Below are 22,276 nucleotides of genomic sequence, written 5' to 3'. Positions count from 1 at the left end.
CGTATTAGCCCTTCTATCTCATCTCACATTAGCTCTTTGCCACGATCTTTGCTTTCAGGTGTGTCTCCCATGAAGTAGAGACCTGAAGTAGAGGCCTTTCTCCTTACCAAAGCATATCCTTCTTAATGTACAAATGATCCCATTCCATCACATCTTCTCCAGCAGATTCCCCTTGCTGTCATCCCCACTCTCAGAAATGTTCAGTTTTTCCGTTTGCTGACTGCTTCTCTGTGATCTACAAATATGTCCATGTCTCTCTCATCCTCAAAAATACCCTCATTTGGTTTGTCTCTCCCTGTTAGCTATCATCTTATTCCTTTCCTTCCTTTTGTGGCTAAATTCCTTGAGAAGGTTGCTTATAGTCTCTCACTCTCTTCTTAAATATCTTCTGACATCTTGTCCTGGATTCTGTTCTTTTATACTGTTTCATTTCATGATCTTATCAGCTTCTATGGATTTATCATCTCAGTACCAGTGATTCTCAGACCTATTTGTCCAGTGCTAACTTTGTTCCTGACCTCCAGCCACGTATTTTCAAAAGCATATTGGACAGCTGGAACTGGATGTCACAGAAATATATTCAATTTATCATATCCTTAGCTGAACACATTATCTTTTCCCCAAATGTTCCCGTCTTCTTAATTTTCCTAATGCTGTCAAAGGGTCTACCATCCCAGATACCCAACTTTGAGCGTAGGTGTCAGCCTTGACTCTTCACTGCCCCCTCATCCATTTTCCCAGTCCCTTAGACTCACAACTTAAGTATCTTCCTCAACACTTCACTGCCTTATTCTCCATATCTGAGCTGTTGCCAAGGTTTATAGATTTTCCTTTCATAACACCTCTTGTATACACCCTCTTCTCTACTGACAGTGTCACTACCCTGCTATAGGCCCTTATCACTTTACATCTGTACATAGCCTGATAGCCAGTCTCCCTGACTTAAAACTCCTTCATTCCAATCCATTCTCATTTAGTGGTCAAATTTTCCTGAAACACAACTCCTAATGTGTTAACCCCTTCCACTCAATAAACTCTAGTGGTTCCCTATTGCCTCTAGGATCAAATAGAAAACCCTCTGTGGAGTGTTCAGAGACATTTGTAACCTGCCTCTGCTACCTTTACAATTCCTCTACCTCTGACTTAGTACTCATACTAACAAACATCCCCTACAGAGATGTAAATGACATTATGCTATTGGGTTGCCTGGGCTATGACTTCCTGTATCCTATTCCTGGGTCATCCATGAGATTTTTACCACTATAAGATCTTTATTTGGGGATGTTAAGGTTGGAAAACTTCCTTGCTTTTGAAAGGTTAAGGTGGTAAGTTTGAGACTGAATTTATTATTCCTTGCTGTAGATTTCTTTCTTTTTTAAAAAAATTAAATTATTTACCCATTTATTTATTTTAGCATTCATATTTAAAAATTCTTGAGTTCCAAATTCTTTCCCTCTCTCAATTCCTTTCTCTTTGAGGGAAAAGAAAAAAGGCAGGTTTTCATGCCTATTATACATATGAAGTCATGCAAAAAATTTCCATATTAACTACATTGCAACAAAAAAAAGGCAAGAAAAATAGTTAAAAAAAAATGCTTCAATGCATGCTCAGAGTTCATCCATTCCCTTTCTAGAAACAGATAGCATTTTTCATCATAAATTCTTTAGAATCATTATGGATCAATGTATTGATCAGAATAGCTAAATCTTATTATAATTGATCATTGTAACAATATTACTGTTATTGTGTACATTGTTCACTTAGTTCTGCTCACTTCATTTTGTGTCTATTCATATAAATCATCTCAGGTTTTTTCTGAAACCATCCTCCTCATCATTTCTTAAAATATAGTAGTGTTCCATCCCAATCATGTACCACAACCTGGTCAGCCATTCTTCAGTTGATGGGAATCCCCCCCAATTTCCAATTCTTTCCTAGGTGACTTTTTCTTTTTGAAGAAAATGAAGCAAAATGAAAATTATCTATATAACTTATTACACTCCTGTTAATCTAAACACCCTTGTCCTATGCTACCCTTTCCTATCCTGTTTATCCCTTTCCCACTAATCTGCATACCTTGTCCTATTGTCATGAATCTACATATTCTTTTATACCCCCCACTATCCTATTCCCTCCCCTTTTATTTCATTATAGATTTTGGAGGGTGCTATACTCTTCCTGGTATATATGTAGTGTTGACCATTTAGCCATTCCTGATGTGTGTAGGCTTTCAGAACTACAAGCCCTACTCCCTGCCTTTAATGCCTCTATGTCTATTCTTTCTCTGTACTTGAATGTCCATTTTTTTTCATTCAGTATTATAATTATTTTGGTTATGATACTTTTGGCCACAGGCCTTTGATTGCCAATATATATTAGTAGCACCTGTGGTCTTTTACTGTGTCTGCTGATAAATCCTGTACAATTCTAATGGTAGCTCCTCAGCATGTTTGAATTATTTTATTTTATTTTATTTTTTGTTTCTTGCAAAATGTTTTCTTTGATCTGGGGGTTTCATAATTTAGCAATAATATTCCTATGTGTTTTCCACAAAGGATCTCTTTGAAGTGGTGAACAGTGGATTTTTTTCTATTTCTACTTTCCCCTCCTGTTCTACTACTCCAGGACAATTTTCTTGGATTATTTCTTGCATTATCATGTCAAGATGATTTTTTTTTTTGGGGGGGGGGGTCACAGCTTTCAGGTAGTCTTAATTATTCTTATACTTCCTTTTTTTGATCTGATCTCCAGGTCTGTTGTTTTTCTTAGAAGATGTTTCACACTTTGTTCTGTTTTTTCATTCTTTATGTTCTGTTTTGTTATTTCTTGGACGCTTAGCTTCATTGGTTTCCTCTTGCCAGATTCTAATTTTCAAAGTTATTTTCTTTTTTAAGACTCTGTATCTCTTTTTCTAGTGGTTAATGTTTTCATAATCTTGTTTTCTTGGATGGTCCTTTTTTTTAAGTTTTCCCCCCAGTTTCTCACTTGATTTTAAGTCTTTTTTTGAGTTCTTCCATAAATTCTCTCTGGTAATCATTTAATATTATTCTTTATGGTAGAGGAGGCTTTTTTTTTACTTCACTGTCCTCCTCTGAAGATGAACCCTGGTCTCCCTTGTTTCTATGGTTGGGTTCTTGTTCTTATCCAATTCACTTTTTCTTTGAATGAGAACTATTAACTTAAGCACCTTTAATCCTAGATCTGGGGGGGGAAGGTGCCTCTCACTTTACTTCAGCTCTCCTGTCTGGAACCCCAAACAAAAAGCTCTACCCTCCCACAAGTAGCATCAGCCAGCAACATCCTTACTCACTGCTTCTGCACTCCTGGTGTGCTGGTTCCTTTTTGCCCAGTGCACAGTTGGGCCTAATGTTCTTAATTAGCTGAGGTTCCCTCTGTGTTCCTAGACTCAGATCCCCAACTTCCCACACTGTCCAGGACCTGAAAGTTCCTGTGATTCTGGCTGAGGCTCCAATCAAACCCAGCTCTCCCCAGGGCTACTCCTAGCTGTTTTTGCTAAGCTAGCCTGGAAGTGTTTGCACACTTTTATCCTAGGATCTTTTTTTCTGGGGTTGTCCTAGGAGAACCTCTGTTCTGCCCCAAGTTTTGAGTTTTTGTTTTTGTTTTTTTGCAAAGGCAATTGGGATTAAGTGACTTGCCCAGGGTCACACAGCTAGGATCTGTTAAGTGTCTGAGATCAAATTTGAACTCAGGTCCTCCTGACTTCAGGGCTGGTGCTCTATCTACTGTGACACCTAGCTGCCCCTTCTGGTTGTTTCTTATAGAACAATTATATTCCGAAACATTCGTAGGTCGTCCCTTTCTCTCCTTTCAGATTTCTTTGGGATATAAGCTCAGTAGAAACACTGATGGGTCAAAGGATATGAATAGTTTGATAACTTTTTGAACATCAGGCACTTATATTCCAATGTGGACAGAAAACATCTAAAAGAGAACGAAAAAGGGAGGGATGAAATGAAAATAACTGGTCTTGGAGGGCATGCTAGAAAAAGTCCTGTGGAGATAATTCAGTTGCACTGAAAACATTTTAAGCCTGGTTTGATGAGATTAGGGTAGCAGTCATTAGTTTGAAATAAAAATGTGACAAATTCAGAATGGCCCTTCTCTTTGCCAAAAGGAAGGGTTTTTTTTTTTTTTTTGTTTTTTGTTTTTTGTTTTTTTTAGGAGAAGAGCTTACAGATAAAAGTAAGAAGTAAAATAGGCATTAGGAATGGTAAATATAAATAAAATTGGGAGAGCATATAGTTAGCAAGGAAAAGACAAGTTCCCAGTGGAACTCACAGTTAACCAGGAGAAAGGAAATACTCCATAAAGTGGGAATATCCCATGAGACCTGGGTATGACATTGACTGGCAGGTTAGAGCCTTAGAGGACTTTAGCAATCCAACCAGAGGTAGCTAGAGTAAGGAGAAAGTTGCCATAAGAGGGAAGGCAGTATGGGGAGGGAGCGGAGGGGGAAGAAAGAGAATAACTTCATAGTGGGCTTAATCCTGAAGAAACTTAGCAAAGATCTTTTATAGCCTTGGGGTTTCTCAGGGAAAATAGGAAAGTAAAGGCAGGAACTCAAAGGAACTCTCAAGGAGGAGGGGAAGTGCCAGGGAGCTCAAAGATCTAAAGATACCCTAATCAGTATCTCAAAAGGTTGTTTTCAAGGTATCCAGAGGTGGTTGGAGCATGGACTATGGAGGTTGATAAAGAGTTCCTTCCTCACAATCACTCTATAAATGAGATAGTCTGGGAATTGGTTATACCTGATAATAAATAGTCATTTGAGTTTCTTCCTGACAAGGGAATTGACAATTAAGTCTTCCTTAATTGAGGATTGGAGAGGGGTTAGCCAGTCAGAATGGAGGCTACAGAAGCAGAGAGACCTTCTATGAGAAGTGAGCTTCCAGGGCATGATAGAAAAAGTTCTTTGGAAAGGAGTCAGCAGTGTATCCCAAAGAGGAGTGAAGACGTTTTTGTCCCGGGTTTTCTTAAATTGGAGGTTCTGAGAGCAACTAGCCAACAAAAGATGAGACCCTGAGGTGGAACCTTTATGGTGGAGTAGTAGGAAGCAATGCAGCTGAACTCCACCCGCAACTTCAGACTGAGCTAGAAAATGCACCAGTCTGAATTCAGATGGGGAAATTTAAAAAATCTTTTGTCTGACACAGATAGGCATAGGGAGACAAAAGAGAGGTCTCTTGGATTGGGCAGAAGCATGCCATGTGCAGAGCCCTGAAGCACCAAGGAGAGGCTGGGCACCAGGGCACCCTCAGACCTACACTGGGTCATTATAGTGGGGACAAGGTGTAAACTGGTAACTTGAGTGTCCTTCACCCTGTTCTGGATCACAGATCCAGAACGAATGAAAGAGATTTGTGCACAGCAGTATTATTCCTGGATGTGGAGGTTCTAGGCTGTGTACCAGGAAAGGAAATTCAGAAGCTGCAACATTTTGTTTCAGACTCTAGGAACAGAACAAGGTCTTACTTCCACCATCTAGCCCAGCATACAGAGGAATGACTAGGGTGAGAGCCAAAGGAGAGCTATCATTTTTCTCACTTTGAACCTGCAGTTCTTTCTAGCTGACTGATAGGGTCTGTGTCTAGCAGCATTAGACTATAGCTTTGTCGAAAAATCAGATCAGTAGACTGCAGAACCTAGAGTTAGGGGGCAACAAAGAGATTTTTGTCCTGGATCAGATCCCTCTTAAGGTCACTGAAAGGTCCCCAGTCTGTCCTTAAGATCCTGGAATAGTACAACATTCCCTACGCAACTGAGCAGCAACAACCTAGACTTCCCTCCAGAAGTGTGACAAATCTGAAGACAGGAAGTAATAGGCTGGACTGAGGGGCAAACAAAAACAAGATATCTGCTGTAATGCACTGTTATGGGGGCATAGATGTTCAGTACACAAATGAGGAGAGGAGAAAGGACTCCTGTGATCTCCTCCTGTCTGGGGGCTGAGAGCCTTGGAAGCTGCCACTGGCAGTGCAGCCCCCAAAAGGTCTGATATGGGCTTGCTGGGCCAGGCTTGTGCTGGCAACGGCCTTTGTTAGACCATGCTCCGCTTTCTCCCAGTGAGACAGACTTTTCCTGCTACCTGAAGTTCAAACAGGTAAGAAGTTAAGAGAAATGTAAATGGTTAACTTGAATATTTACATTCATGTAAACTGCTTACATTCAAATATGAGGGGTGATATACAATGTCCCCCTGAGCCCCTGATATTGTGGATCATAGAGAAAGTCTAATTAGGTCTGGGAATGATTCTGTTATGTCTCTTTGATTTTAAAAGAAAGATGGAAAGGGGAGAAAGGAACTTAAGGAAAAAGAGAAATACGGTTAGGAAAATTTTTTTCACATAATTAGGGTTCATGTATCTACTCAAATCATGTTATGGAAAAACAGCTGATGCTTTACTTATTTGAACTAGTTAAAGGAAAGAAAAATATCCAGGCATAATTTAGTATAGAAGTATGTTTTATTTAATAGGTAGATAGGGAAAGGGAAGAAGAAAATTAAGAGAGCATAGATCAGGAGAGGGATTGGTTTTTTTTTTTAATTACTTATTTATTTGTTTGTTTGTTTGTTTGTTTTTATTTAATAGCCTTTTATTTACAGGTTATATGTATGGGTAATTTTACAGCATTAACAATTGCCAAACCTTTGTTCCAGTTTTTCCCTTCCTTCCCCCCACTCCCTCCCCCAGATGGCAGGATGACCAGTAGACGTTAAATATATTAAAGTATAAATTAGATACACAATAAGTATACATGACCAAACCGTTATTTTGCTGTACAAAAAGAATCAGACTCTGAAATATTGTACAATTAACTTGTGAAGGAAATAAAAAATGCAGGTGGGCATAAATATAGGGATTGGGAATTCAATGTAATGGTTTTTAGTCATCTCCCAGAGTTCTTTCTCTGGGCGTAGCTGGTTCAGTTCATTACTGCTCCATTGGAAATGATTTGGTTGATCTCATTGATGAGGATGGCCAGGTACATCAGAACTGGTCATCATATAGTATTGTTGAAGTGTATAATTTCTCCTGGTCCTGCTCATTTCACTCAGCATCAGTTCGTGTAAGTCTCTCCAAGCCTTTCTGAAATCATCCCGCTGGTCATTTCTTACAGAACAATAATATTCTATAACATTCATATACCACAATTTATTCAGCCATTCTCCAACTGATGGGCATCCACTCAGTTTCCAGCTTCTAGCCACTACAAAGAGGGTTGCCACAAACATTCGTGCACATACAGGTCCCTTTCCCTTCTTTATGATCTCTTTGGGATATAATCCCAGTAGTAACACTGCTGGATCAAAGGGTATGCACAGTTTGATAACTTTTTGAGCATAGTTCCAAACTACTCTCCAGAATGGTTGGATTCGTTCACAACTCCACCAACAATGCATCAATGTCCCAGTTTTCCTGCATCCCCTCCAACAATCATCATTATTAGAGGGATTGGTTTTAATCAAAACAAAATCTAAAAACGTACAAAAATATTTGTGCTCTTTTTAGGTGGTAAACAATAGGAATTTGAGGGGTTGCCCGTAAGTTGGAGAATGATGAGAAAGTTTGGTTTGTAAATGTGATGGAGTAGTATTGTGTTATAAAAAATGATGAAAGGGATGATTTCAGAGAAACCTAGGAAGGTTTTTATGATCTGATGCAGAGTGAAGCAAAGAGAATAGTTTTATGTAATGACAGTGGTATGGCAAAGAGACAAATGATTTTGATAGAATTAGTGACTGATCAGCATGATGACCAAACATAATTCAAGAGGACTAAACATGCTACCCTCTTCTTGATAAAGAAATGAAGGACTTAGAGCACAGAATGAGACAATTTTTTTTTTTTTTTTTGACATGGCCAATGTGGAGATTTTTTTTTTAATTGACTACATGTGTTTGTACAGTGTTATTTATTGTTCTTTAGTTATGTGAGATTAGGATTGGTGAAGTGTAGGATACGCCTGGACACACACGTACACAAATAATTTAAAGATAAGACTAGCAGAGCCTAGATGATAGAGTAAGGTCAGAGATTCCCCTGAGCTCTCCCCAATTCCCCTCCAAGCAATATTAAAATAACATCTCAGAATGAATTCTGGAGTGGCGGAATCAATAAAAAGATGGGGTGAAATTTGCCAGTCCAAGAACTTAGAACATTAGCAGGAAAGGTCTGTCTGTACCACCTAATCAAGGCCATTGCCAGCATGCACCTGGCTTGGCCCAGCAAGTCCGCAGCAGACCTTCTGGGGGCTGCACTGCCAATGGCAGTTTCCAAGGCTCTTGGCCCCAAGACGGTAAGGAGGCCAGACAACTGGTCAGGAGGAGATTACAGAGGTCCTTTTCCCGGCACTGGGAGCAGGTCTTTGTTGTTTTGTTCCTGCATCCTTTTCAGTCTCAGTGCCAAGACAGGGAGGTTCATTTGCACACTAGATTATGCGGTCACAGGGACGCTGGAACTCTGGTTATAATTCCAGGGTGAAAAAAATTCGTTGTGTTGTTCCCAGAGCACAGGTCAGGAGAACCATGACCACACTGTTCCTTAGATCTTTTACCACCTTAGAAAAACTGAAGACTTACAGATCCTCAGAACTAGCTCTGCAAATAGCAATATGAAAAACCAGAGGCCAGGGATAGTGCCCTTTCCACTCAGGAGTAGAACCCAATTTTATATTTTTATTTAAATAATAGCCTTTTTATTTTCAAAATACATGCAAAGATAGTTTTTAACATTCATCTTCGAAAAAACTTTGTGTCCCAAATTTTTCTCCCTCCTTTTTCACCATCCCTGCCCTAGACAGCAAGTAATCTATGTTAAATATGTGCAATTCTTCTATACTTATTTCCATATTTATTATGCTGCACTAGAAAAATCAGATCAAAAAGGAAAAACAATGATCTCCTGGTTCTGCTCATTTCACTTAGTATCAGTTCATGTAAGTCTCTCCAGGCCTCTCTAAAATCATCCTGCTGGTTGTTTCTTATAGAACAATAATATTCCATAACATTCATATACCATAACTCATTCAGCCTTTCTCCAACTGATGGGCATCCACTCAGCTTCCAGTTTCTTGCCACTACAAAAAGGACTGCCACAGACATTCATGCACAATTTTTTCCTTAAGGATATATTTAGAGATACTGCTAGGATCAAAGGATATGCACAGTTTTATTGCCCTTTGGGCATAGTTCCAAAATATTCTCCAGAATGGTTGGCTCAGTTCACAACTCTACCAACAATGCATCGATGTCCCAGTTTCCCACATCTCCTCCAACATTCGTCATTTTCTTTTCCTGTCATCTTAGCCAGTCAGAGAGGTATGAAGTGGTAGCTCAGAGTTGTCTTAATTTGTATTTTTCTAATCAATAGTGATTTAGAGCATTTTTTTCAAATGACTAGACATGGTTTTAATTTCTTTGTTCTGAAAATTATTCATATCCTTTGACCATTTATCAGTTGGGGAATGGTAGAGCCTAACTTTAATACAAAGTTAAAAGTCAAGAAATAGACTGGGAAAATGTGCAAACAACAACAAAAAAACTACCATATTAACTAGGGACAGAAGATCAAAACAAACTCAGAAGATAAAATCAGAACAGCTTCATGTAAAGTCTCAAAGAGAAATGACAGTTGGTCTTATGCCTAAGAATTCCTGAAAGAGCTCAAAAAGGATTTAAAAAATCAAATAAGAGAGATAGAGGGAAAAAATGGGAAGAGAAATGAGAGTAGTGCAAGTAAAAAAAATAATATCTTAAAACAAAAAACAAAAGCCCAGAATATACCAAATGGAAAAGACATAGAAAAATTTACTGAAGAGAAAAGCCCATTAAAAATCAGAATTTGGTCAAATGGAAAAAGATATACAAAAGCTCACTAAAGAAAATAATTCCTACCGAATGGATGCCCATCATTTGGAGAATGGCTGAATAAATTATGATAGCATATGAATGTTATGGAATAGTATTGTTGTATAAGAAATGGCCATCAGGATGATTTCAGAAAGACCTGGAGAGACTTACATAAACTGATGTTAAGTTAAGTGAGCAGATCCAGGAGATCTTTATACATGGCAACAATAAGACTATACCATGATCAATTCTGATGGATGTGACTCTTCAACAATGAGATGATTCAGGACAGTTCCAATGATCTTATGATGATGAAGAGAGCCATCTATACCCAGAAAGAGGACTATGGGAACTGTGTGGATCTCAAGTATTTTTTTCACTTCTTTTGTTGTTGTTTGCTTGAATTTTATTTCTTTTGTCATTTTTTCTTCCTTTTTGATCAGATTTTTCCTGTGCAGCCAGATAATTGTATAAATATGTATGTCTATATTTGATTTACATACATTTTTACCATGTTTAACATATATTGGACCTGAAACTAATTTGCAAAAAGATCTAGGAGAGATAAATTAAGATTATTGGATTCTGAAAGTCATGATTTAAAAAAAAAAAATTCAGAGCGAGAGAGAGCTTATACATCTTATGTCAAGAAGTTATCAAAAAAGCTGTCCTGGAGTCCTAGAACCAGAAGGTAAAATAGAAATTAAAAGAATACACTGTTCACCTTGAGAAAGAGATCTCAAAATGAAAACTTCTGGATATTAGCCAAAATCCAGAGTTCTCAAGTAAAGGAGAAAATATTGTAACAGCAAAGGTGGGGAAAAATAGTTCAAATATCATGGACCACAGTCAGAGAAGATTTAATAGCCTCAATGTTAAAAGATCAAAGGATTTGGAATGAAATATTCTAAAGGGCAGCTAGGCTTACAACCAAGAATCCCCTATTCAGCTAAACTGAGTATATTCCTTCAAGAGAAAAAAAATATATATTTAATGAAATAGAGTATTTTCAATCATTCTTGATGAAAAAATTAGAATTGAGCAGAAAATTTGACTTTAATTGAGGTTCAAGTTGAAAGGAAAGAGAGAAGTATAAATGGAGGGAGGGTGAGGGAAAGCAGGATGTTGGGCAATATTAAGTTACTATTCATAACTATAAGTGTGAATGGGATGAAATCAACCCATAAAATAGAAGTGGATAGCAAACTGAATTAAAAAAAAATTTAGAATCCAACAATATGTTGTTTATAAGAAACACATGTGTGGCAGAGACACCCACTTAGAGTAAAGGTAAGGGAGAGGAACAAAATATTATGCTTCAGGGGTAGCATTCATTATCTTAGACAAAGCAAAAGCAAAAATAGATTCAATTAGAAGAGATAAGCTAAAAGGTAGTATAGGCAATGAAGTATAAATATATATGTACCAACTATTTTAGTATCCAAATTCATAAAGGAAAAGTTACATGAGTTACAGGAGAAAATGTCAGTAACATATGCTAGGGAGAGCTCAACTTTTCCATTTCAGAACTAGAAAAATCTAACCATAAAATAAAGAAATTAAGGAGATAAATAGGATTTTGAAAAGTTAGATATGATAGACCTTTGGAGAAAACTGAATGGGGATAGAAAAGGGTATACTTTTACCTCATCTGTACAGAATCTACACAAAAAATGACCATGTATTAGAGAATAACAATCTCAATCAAATACAGAAGGGAAAAATATTAAATGCATCCTTTTCAGATTGTAATGCAATAAAAATTGCATTCCATAAAGAGTCATAGACTAAAAACTAATTGGAAACTAAGTAATTGAACCCTAAAGAATGAATGGTTTGAAGAACAAATGCTAGAAATAATCAATTTAATTAATGAGAATTAGACAATATACCAAAATTTATGGGATGCAGTCAAAGTAGTATTTAGAGGTAAATTCACATCTCTAAATATTTATATCAATAAAATAAGAGAAAAACTAGATTGGTGAATTGGGCATGTAACTAAAATTATAATGCCAGAGAAACTGAGCAAGATAGAGATTAGAGAATATTTAATAATTTATTAAATGGAGAGATATACTGGGACCAGATGGATCCATGGTTTGGTCCCAGGGCTGAATGAGACTATCGTCTCCAAGAATCCAGCAAACAATGAGAGTTCTCAATGACCTATATACACACATGGCTCAGACTCAGGGGGTAGACTGAGGCAGGGGCAGAGTCAGAGTGCTAAGAGTGGGACAGGACTCTGACAGGGTGGGGTGAGCCTCCAGAGATAAGATGACATAATCAGGAGGAGGCACCCCGGAGATGGGGAGAGGCATCTTGATAAGATGATATCTGACATTCTGATAGTTTGGGATGGGGAGAGGCATTCTGATATTATAAAACATAAGATCTTTTATCCTTATCAAATATTCTGATAAAGAGGGAGGGGAGGTTTTGCAGGACTGAGAAGCAGGGAAACTGAGTCAGGACTGGGTCGGTATAATTATGGAAACTGAGAACTGTGGCATAACAAAATAACGTTAAAAGGAACAAATAAAAAATCTCTAAACACCAAATTGGAAATCGTGAAAATCAAATGAAAGATTTTTAATAAATTTCAAAACTTTTGAAAATGAAAGATTAATAAAACCATTGAACTATTAAAAACAAGCTGGTATTAAGGGGGAAATATTAACTATTAGTTAATTTTTTTTTAAATAGGAAAACCAAATTACAAGTATCAAAAATTGAACACTGAATTCATTACCAATGAAAATGAAATTAAATCAATTATCAGGAGCTATTTTGATCAATTATATACTAATAAATCTAACAAGCTAAGTGAAATGGATGAATATTTTTAAAACATTAATTGCCCTGATTAAATTTAAGAGATACTTAACCCTATCTTAAGGGAAAAAAAAAAAATCGAACAATCCAGCAGTGAGCTCCCTAACAAAAAATCCCCAGGATCAGATAACTTTACAAGTGAATCCTACCGAACATTTAAGAAATATTAATTCCAAGTCAGCATAAAGTATTTGAAAAAATAGGTGTCCTATCAAATTCCTTTTACAAGATGAATACAGTATTGGTACCTAAACCAGGAAGAACAGAAACAGAAAAAAAACAAAAACCCAAAAAGCTATAGACCAATTTCCTTAATGAATATTAAGGCAAAAGTCCTTTTATAAGATGAATACAACGCTGATACTTAAACCAGGAAGAACAGAAACAGAGAAAGAAAAAAGCTATAGACCAATTTCTTTAATGAATATTAATGCAAAAGTTCTTTTCTAAAAAAAAAAAAAAATTCCCAATTCAATATAAAAGTAATTTTCAACATTTAAAAGTTTGCATTCTAAATTGTATTTTTCCCTCCCCTCATCCCTCATTCCTGAGATAGCAGGCAATTTGATGTAGGTTATACACATGCAGTCATGCAAAACATTTTCATATTTGTCATGTTGGTACAGACCAAAAACAAAAAACCCAAGGTAAAAAAGTGAAAAACTTGCTTCAATATGCATTTAGATTCCATCGGTTCTTTTTCTGAAGAGGGATAGAATTTTTCATCATGAATTATTTGGAATTGTTTTAGATCATTGTCTTGTAGAGAATAGCTAAATTATTCATTATGGGAGATTCACAAACTTAACTTTGTAACTTTGTGAATTCATACCTCCCTTAATCCTCCCTCGGAGAAGGAGTCAACCTTTTACACCCAGCATAAATAGAGCTTCAGTGAGCCAGCCAGAGTTAGTTCAGCTGAAAAGATTGAGAAGGGAGGTTCAAGTCATTTCAGCAGAAGCCCTCTCTAGGAGGCAAGACAGATTCATTCCATCTTCCACCTTTGTGCTGGCTGGAGGCTGAAGAAAGCAGAGGCAGAAGCAAGGGACAATCTGCAAGAGCTCTTAGAACCAAGCAGAGAGATAGGCCACCAAGAAAACTAACCGGGCTATTTTGGAGGAAGCAATAAAAGATCTGAACTTTTAACACCTGGCTGTGTTTGGAGTAATTATTACTTTTAACTGAAACTAAGGCTGCCTCCAGAAAATCTCCCCAAGAAACCTGCTCCCAGAGAGAACCATTATATTTAAAAATTCATAGCTGGTCATTATGAGGTATTGTTACTATATACAATTATCTCCTGCTTCTGCTCATTTCACTTTGCATCAACTCATGTTAATTTTTCCAGATTTTTCTGAAAGCATCCTCTTGTCCATTTCTTAATAGCACAGTAGTATTTCATTGCAATCATATACCATAACTTGTTCAATCATTCCCTACTTAATAGTCATCACATTAATTTCCAATTCTTTACATCACAAAAAGAGCTGCTATAAATGTTTTTGTATATATAGATCTTTCCTCCTTGGCCCCTTTTTTCATCTTTTTGGGATACAAATGTAGTAGTAGTATAATATAAAATTTTTATTTTTTAATAATTTTTTAGTTATCTCAATATATGCAAAGATAGTTTTCAACATTGACCTTTACAAAACCTTGTGTTCCAAATTTTTCTCTCCTTCCCACCCACACCCTGCCATAGACAGGAAGCAATCCAATATAAGTTAAATATGGGCAATTCTTCTAAAATATATTTCCATATTCATATGCTGAACATTGTACACAGCAACAACAAGATTATACAATGATCAATTCTGATGGAAACCTTTTTTTTTTTTTTTATAATTATAACTTTTTATTGATACAACCCATGCCTGGGTAATTTTTTACATTAACCCTTGTACTCACTTTTGTTCGGACTTTACCTCTCTCTCCCTCCATCCCCTCCCCGAGATGGCAGGCAATCCTATACATGTTAATTATGTCACAGTATATTCTAGATACAATATATGTGTGCAGCACCAAACGGTTCTCTAGTTGTACAGGAAGAATTGGATCCAGAAGATAAAAATAACTCGGGAAGAAAAACAAAAATGCAAACAGTTTGCATTCATTTCCCAATGTTCTTTCTTTGGGTATAGCTGATTCTGTCCATCATTGATCAATTGAAACTGAGTTAGATCTTCTCTTTGTCAAAGAAATCCACTTCCATCAGAATACATCCTCATACAGTATTGTTGAAGTGTATAATGATCTGGTTCTGCTCATTTCACTCAGCATCAGTTCATGTAAGTCTCTCCAAGCCTCTCTGTATTCATCCTGCTGATTATTTCTTACACAACAATAATATTCCATAACATTCATATACCACAATTTACCCAACCATTTTCCACAAACATTTTGGCACATACAGGTCCCTTTCCCTTCTTTAGTATTTCTTTGGGATATAAGCCCAGTAGTAGCACTGCTGGATCAAAGGGTATGCACAGTTTGATAATTTTGGGGGCATAATTCCAGATTGCTCTCCAGAATGGTTGGATTCGTTCACAACTCCACCAACAATACATCAGTGTCCCAGTTTTCCCGCATCCCCTCCAACATTCATCATTATTTTTTCTTGTCATCTTAGCCAATCTGACAGGTATGTAGTGGTATCTCAGAGTTGTCTTAATTTGCATTTCTCTGATCAATAGTGATTTGGAACACTCTTTAATATGAGTGGAATAGTTTCAATTTCATCATCTGAAAATTGTCTGTTTATATTCTTTGACTATTTATCAATTGGAGAATGGCTTGATTTCTTATAAATTAGAGTCAATTCTCTATATATTTTGGAAATGAGGCCTTTATCAGAACCTTTAACTGTGAAAATGAAACTGCTCTTTTCAACACTGAAGTGATTCAGGCCAGTTCCAGTAGTCTTGTGATGGAGAGAGCCATCTGCACCCAGAGAGAGAGAGCTGTGGGGACTGTGTGGCTCATAATTTTCACTTTTTTGTTGTTGGTTGTTTGTATTTTGTTTTTTTTTCTTATTTTTTTCCTTTTTGATCTGATTTTTCTTGTGCAGCATGATAAATGTGAAAATAAGTCTAGAAGAATTGCACGTGTTTAACATATTTTGAATTACTTGTCTTCTAGGAGAGGGAAAGGGAGGAAGAAAAAAATTTGGAACACAAGGTTTTGCAGTGGTCAATGTTGAAAACTATGCATATGTTTTGAAAATAAAGAGCTTTATAGAAAAATTTCCATGTTGGCTATGGGCATTAAATAAATAAAGAATACGAGTCATTCTGCAATTAATAAATGGTCAAAGGATATGAACAGACAGTTTTCAAATGAAAAAATTTAAGCCATATGAAAAAATGTTCTAAATTGTTACTATAGAAATGCAAATTAAAACAGCTCTGAGGCACTACCTCACATCTTTTTTTTTTTTTTTTTTTTTTTTAACTTTTTATTGACAGAACCCATGCCAGGGTAATTCCTCACATCTTTCAAATTGATCAATATGACAGAAAAGGAAAATGATCTTTGTGTACAAAAAAAATAGCAGCTGTTTTTGTGGTGGCAACGAATTGGAAATTTAAGGGGATGTCCATCAATTTGGGAATGATTGAACAAATTGTGGTTTTTAATTGTGATGGAATCCTATTGTGAATAAGAAATTACTATCAGGAAACATTCAGAAAGACCTGGAAAGTCTTACTTGAACTGAGGAGAACCAGAACATTTCACACAGTAATAGCAATATCACATGAGGATCAACTGTGAATGACTTAGGTATTATCAGCAATCCAGAGATCCCAGACAATTCAAAGGATTTATGATAGGCTTCTTATGAAGAACTCTTTCCCTGCAAAGAAAGTACTGATGAAGGTTGAATGCAAATTGAAGCATAATCTTTTTCACTTTATCATTTTTTTTCATGTTTTTTTTGGGGGGAGAGGGAAGTATGACTAATGTGGATGGAAATAGGTTTTGTATAACGAAACAAATATAAACTATATAAAATTGCTTGCCTTTTCAAAGAAAGAGCAGGGAGGAAAGCAAGGAGAGAATTTGGAACACAAAATTTAAAAAACTGTTAAATTTTTTTATATGTAATTGGAAAAAAATTTTTTTTCAGGGGAAAAAAGATGAGACCACAGGGGCAGAAGATACTTCCAAAGTGAAAAGTGAGATATGAGGGGTGAAGTGAGCTTTTAAAGTGAAGAGGTTTCACTACACACTTGTCAGATTGGCTAAGATGACAGGAAAAAATAATGATGATTGTTGGAGGGGATGCGGGAAAACTGGGACACTGATACATTATTGATGGAACTGTGAACGAATCCAACCATTCTGGAGAGCAATCTGGAATTATGCCCCAAAAGTTATCAAACTGTGCATACCCTTTGATCCAGCAGTGTTTCTACTGGGCTTATACCCCAAGGAGATACTAAAGAAGGGAAAGGGACCTGTAAATGCCAAAATGTTTGTGGCAGCCCTGTTTGTAGTGGCTAGAAGCTGGAAACTGAGTGGATGCCCATCAATTGGAGAATGGTTGGGTAAATTGTGGTATATGAATGTTATGGAATATTGTTGTTCTGTAAGAAATGACCAGCAAGATGAATACAGAGAAGCTTGGAGAGAATTACATGAACTGATGCTAAGTGAAATGAGCAGAACCAAGAGATCATTATGTACGTCAACAACGATACGGTATGAAGATGTAATTTGATGGAAGTGGATTTCTTTGACAAAGAGACCTAATTCAGTTTCAATTGATCAATGATGGACAGAAGCAGCTACACCCAAAGAAAAAACACTGGGAAATGAATGTAAACTGTTTGCATTTTTGTTTTTCTTCCCGGGTTATTTCTACCTTCTGAATCCAATTCTCCCTGTGCAACAAGAAAACTGTTTAGATCTGCACACATACATTGTATCTAGGATATACTAGGACATATTCAACATATATAGGACTGCTTGCCATCTAGGGGAGGGAGTGGAGAGTGGAGGGTGGAGGGAAAAATCGGAACAGAAGTGAGTGCAAAGGATAATGTAAAAAAATTACCCTGGCATGGATTCTGTCAATAAAAAGTTAGTATAATAAAAAAAAAAAAAAGAAAAGAAAAGAAAAAAAAAGTGAAGAGGTTTCTGTGGCCTAGTAGAGAAAAGACTGCATAGATTCAGCTGTGCAGCCTTCAGTAGCAGGCAGTAGAAGCAATGGCCACGTAGGTAAGGTCAGCCTAATTCACTTTTCATGAGTGAGAAAGTGTTTGCTGTGTATCAGGAATGTATAGGAGTAATTCAGTTCCCTTCCTGAGCATTAAATTGAGTAGTGGACCGCCCAACTTGACATGGGGATTGTTCTTTGCTTTTAGCTAGCATACCCATACCGAGTCATCATCCTGAAGGCCATGGAAACGATTGTGAAGAATAACATAGATGAACTGGATCGGTGCACAGCCAAGATAGTTATCATTTTGGCCTCAAATGAAATGACCAAAACTAAGGTAAGAGCTGAAGGCATAAGCAGTTTTTATATTCTGCCTTGATAAGTGAACTACTTTATTTTGCTGGTAAATTCTGTCTTTAGCCATAGATTCTATATTAGTAAAAGCAGTGAAATAATTAAAATGTATTTCTCAGCTGTCTGCTATAGTTTAAGGGCTCTCTTTAGATCAGAATTATCAGATTAGGGGTCCTGTGCTGCATTCAGGCCCACATGCTTTCCAGCGCTGAAGGATAAGATTAAAATGTAATTGGGAAATGTTGAACAAAATAAATAAAAATACATCATAACATAAATAACTTTAATTTATACTTCTGTAAACTAATAAGTCACTTGAGTTTGACTTGACTGTTCTAGAGGACCCTGAAATTTATATTAATCCTCTTAAAGTTCCTAAGTTATAGATTTGGGTACAGAATGAATTGAGTTTTTCAAGTAAGGAAACTAAAGCCAGAGCATAGTATTTATTATTCCATAGGAGGTATAATGGGACTCATTCATCCTTGGAAGACTATACTTTCTTAATCAGATCCTATTCTCTATAGGGTTTCTGGATCTCTGAGAAGGGATTGTGAATTCAGGCATGCAGTGCTATGGAGCACTTCAAGAATCTTGTTATTTACTTTTAAACTTCTAAGTTAATCTTTATGGAAAGCAAAGGTAGGAATAGAGCATGGTATTGTGGAAAGAGTTCTCTAACTAGTTACAAAATCTAATTATAGAACCTACAAGATTTCTAATCTTGTCTGTCACTGACTTATCTTGTGTCCTCACATGAAGTTATTTATCCTGCCTGGGCACAGTTTCTCTGTTAGAAAATGAGGGCAATGGATTACATGTGCACTTGATCTTGTTCTAACTCTGACATGATGTGATTCCATTGAATTAGTTTGATCTGGAACAAGAGTGATGACTGCAGCCAATTTTGAAATGGCCTTGGGTTCTGGCACACAGACCATCATTTGGTCACATAATGATTTTTTGTTTGTTTTTGTTTCTTCTAGAAACTTTTAGCTCATAGTTGCATGTGCATACCATGAATCTGTGCAGCTGTGTTTAATGTTGGCTGTTTGCTTTCTCTAGGCTTTTGAGAGACTCTAGTTTTTTCTTTTTAATTTTATTGATATCTTTTGTTTTTATATCACCTTCATTTCTAGATACATTCCTCAACCATTTTTCCCCCGGCAAATCATCCTTTATAACAAGTATTTTATTTTATTTGTATTTATTTATTTATTTTTGCTGAGGCAGTTTGAGTTAAGTGACTTGCCCAGGGTCACACAGCCAGGAAGTGTTAAGTGTCTAGGTCAGATTTGAACTCAGGTCCTCCCGACTTCAGTGCTGGTGTTGTATCTACTGTGCCACTTAGCTGCCTTAAAAAAAAAAGCAGAAAAAATTTGTTCTTTCTTTGTCTTTTTGTCAGAGTTCTTTGTTCTGAGGCAAATTTTCATAAAATCACACAACATGAGAGTTTGAAGCAACCTCAGTGCCCATCTAGCTTGACTTATGTATGCAAAGAATTCCTATTTTAACATACCTGACAAGTTGATATTCAGTCTCTGCTTGAAGGACTTGAAAATGGCACATTTCCATGAGCCTCTGAATTCTTCGTAGTTATCATTTTTACATATAATTTTTACGTAACATATGTTAATATACAACAGTTTAGTCATTCCTCATGTGATAGACGGTTATCTTTGTTTTCAGTTCTTAGCTATCCCATAGAAGTACTTCTGTGCACACAGAACTTTTCTTCTTGTCTTTGTTCTCCTCGGGCACATATCTCTGAATCAAAAGTGACTTTTTTGTTGCTTTTTTTCTTCGTATAATTCTAAATTGCTTTCTGGAATTATTGTGCTATTTAATAGTTTCATTAACAGTGTATTATAGAGTAGACCTTAACATGACATTTAGGTCACCTGTTGGTTATTGTGGGGAGCACAGAAATTTAAATAGCATTTCTGTCACCCACCTTAATTGATACCAATATCTCAAGCACAGAGGGCTCCCTATTGGTTTAAAAACTGCTTCTCTTTTTACCTCATGATGGTTTTTAATGATGTTTTAGATCTGATTTGCCTTTCCTGAATGTTACTGTTGGAATGCTTGGTGTGTCTCATATCCATTCACTGTGACCTAGGAACTTATCCTGGATTGGCAGCAGGCTGCAAGCAGCGTTCTTGTTGCTGTGGGGAAACGATTTATCAACAAAGTGATGGAGGAGGTTTTGACCAAATTTCAGCCAGGGATCCTGCCTCATTATTTTGTCATGCAGACGTTTGCAAACCTCTCCATCACCAATGGTAGGTTCCGTTTATGTTCTCCTTCCTCTTGCTTCCTCTTCTGACCATTTTGATCCTAAGTTAGGCAGCCCCATGTTTTGGGCCTGAACTCTACTTAAAACAAAGATTCTTACGTAGTAACTCAGTGGAATTGACAAAGACAATGGTTATCTAGTTTAGAATGGTGATCAATAGTTCTCTAGTTCAGTCCATGTACTTAGTACTTAATATAGTTCTACAAGAGTCACACCTATGATAATGTAATTAAAATAGAGCATATAAGCTGGGATAGACTCAGCCAGAGTGGGACTGAGACACAGATTCGTTCCATCATCCACCTTTGTGGTGGCTGGAGGCTGAAGCACAAGCCTTTGGACTCAGCCAGATTCATTCACTTCATCTCACACCACCGTGATAGCTGTCCCATGTTGATGGATTTATGTATACCTGTTTCAAGTGAGACTTTAAGAAACCCACTAATCTGGTTTGATTCCCCATTTCCTTTGGTATTTTCATCTCCCTTCCTGAGATGTCAGGGAAGGCGTGATCACCTCCTTTTTGGGATTCTCACCTCCCTGAGAACTCAGGGAGGGAGTGACCACCTATGTTCTAAAACAAAAGAAAGTGGGAGATGTTATGGGCCAGAACTCTGTATTTAAAACAAGGATTTTTACAAAGTGCTAAGTGGAATTAATAATACAATGCTGTCTAGTTTAGCATGGTGATTAATAGTTCTCTAGTTCAGTTCATGTACTTAGTACTTTGTTATGAGCCAGAACTTGAAACAAGGTGTTAACTCACTAGAGTTGATAGAAACAATGCTTAGGTAATTGGTTCACACATTAGAGCTCACACCTTTAAGAGAGTTTACACATTGGCTCACACATTGGTGTTCACAAGTCAGGAGATAAACAAGTTTACACCTCCCACAATCCCACTCTTTCAGAGGAGGAATCAACCTTTGGGTTCACATCTTTAAGAGATCATATATAAGAAGCTCTCAGTCTCAGCAAGAGTCAGTTGAAGATATTGAGAATTACAAGTCAGTGAAGATTCAGTTGAAGAGATTGAAAGGCAGAAGTCAGTCAGTGGAGGGGATTGAGAAGCCAGGAGTCGGAGCTGAGCTAGAGGCAGAAGCTGGCAGAGGCAAAAGACTAGCAACAAGAGCTCTCAGAACCAAAGAAAGCTAACTGGACTATTTTGGAAGAGACAATAAAAGACTGTACTTTAATCCCTGGCTGTATTTGAGGTGATTGTTGAACTGAACTGAAACTAAAGGCTGTCTCCAGAAGCCCCCCGAAAAACCTGCTCCCACAGAGAACCATCATATTATACAAAAGAAGAGAACACCACAATACTTAATATAGTTCCACAAGATTCATACCTACGATAATGTAATTAGAATAGGGCATATAAAGCTGGGACAGACTCAGCCAGATTCATTCCATCATGCACCTTTGTGGTGGCTGGAGGCTGAAGCACAAGCCCTCAGACTCAGAGCCAGACTCATTCATCTTCATCTCACACCACCGTGTGGCTGGCCTCCTGCACTCCCCTCACTGAGACCAAGGCTGGTCTGAAAGGCTCTCCAGAAAGCTGCCCAGCCCCAGGCAAGGAAACTAGATTGTGAAGGAGATAATAAAAGTGTTGGATTTTAATATCTGGCTATGATTACTGAACTGAAATGAAGGCTGGTCCAGAGACCTCCAGAAAACCAACAAGAACATTACAGCCCCATACTGTGATGGCTTAGAGTGCTAGACATATAGTCATGAAGACCAAGGGTAA

At 37.1% G+C, this 22,276-nt stretch overlaps 1 protein-coding gene across 7 annotated transcripts in view; it reads left to right on the top strand.

Moving 5' to 3' along the window:
* MROH1 (maestro heat like repeat family member 1) overlaps positions 1-22,276 on the top strand; it is a 181,575-nt gene that overhangs the window by 44,122 nt on the left and 115,177 nt on the right. For all 7 annotated transcript variants that reach the window (XM_031947386.1, XM_031947384.1, XM_031947381.1 and 4 more), the window contains 2 exons: positions 18,076-18,207; positions 20,347-20,509. In XM_031947386.1, the coding sequence (XP_031803246.1) occupies positions 18,076-18,207; positions 20,347-20,509 (295 nt within the window). The remainder of the gene's footprint in view (positions 1-18,075; positions 18,208-20,346; positions 20,510-22,276) is intronic.

This window comes from Sarcophilus harrisii, chromosome 1, assembly GCF_902635505.1.
Source record: "Sarcophilus harrisii chromosome 1, mSarHar1.11, whole genome shotgun sequence".
Lineage (NCBI taxonomy): Eukaryota > Metazoa > Chordata > Mammalia > Dasyuromorphia > Dasyuridae > Sarcophilus > Sarcophilus harrisii.
The sequence above is the reverse complement of the archived record's forward strand: the minus strand, read 5'-3'. Positions and strand labels throughout refer to the sequence as shown.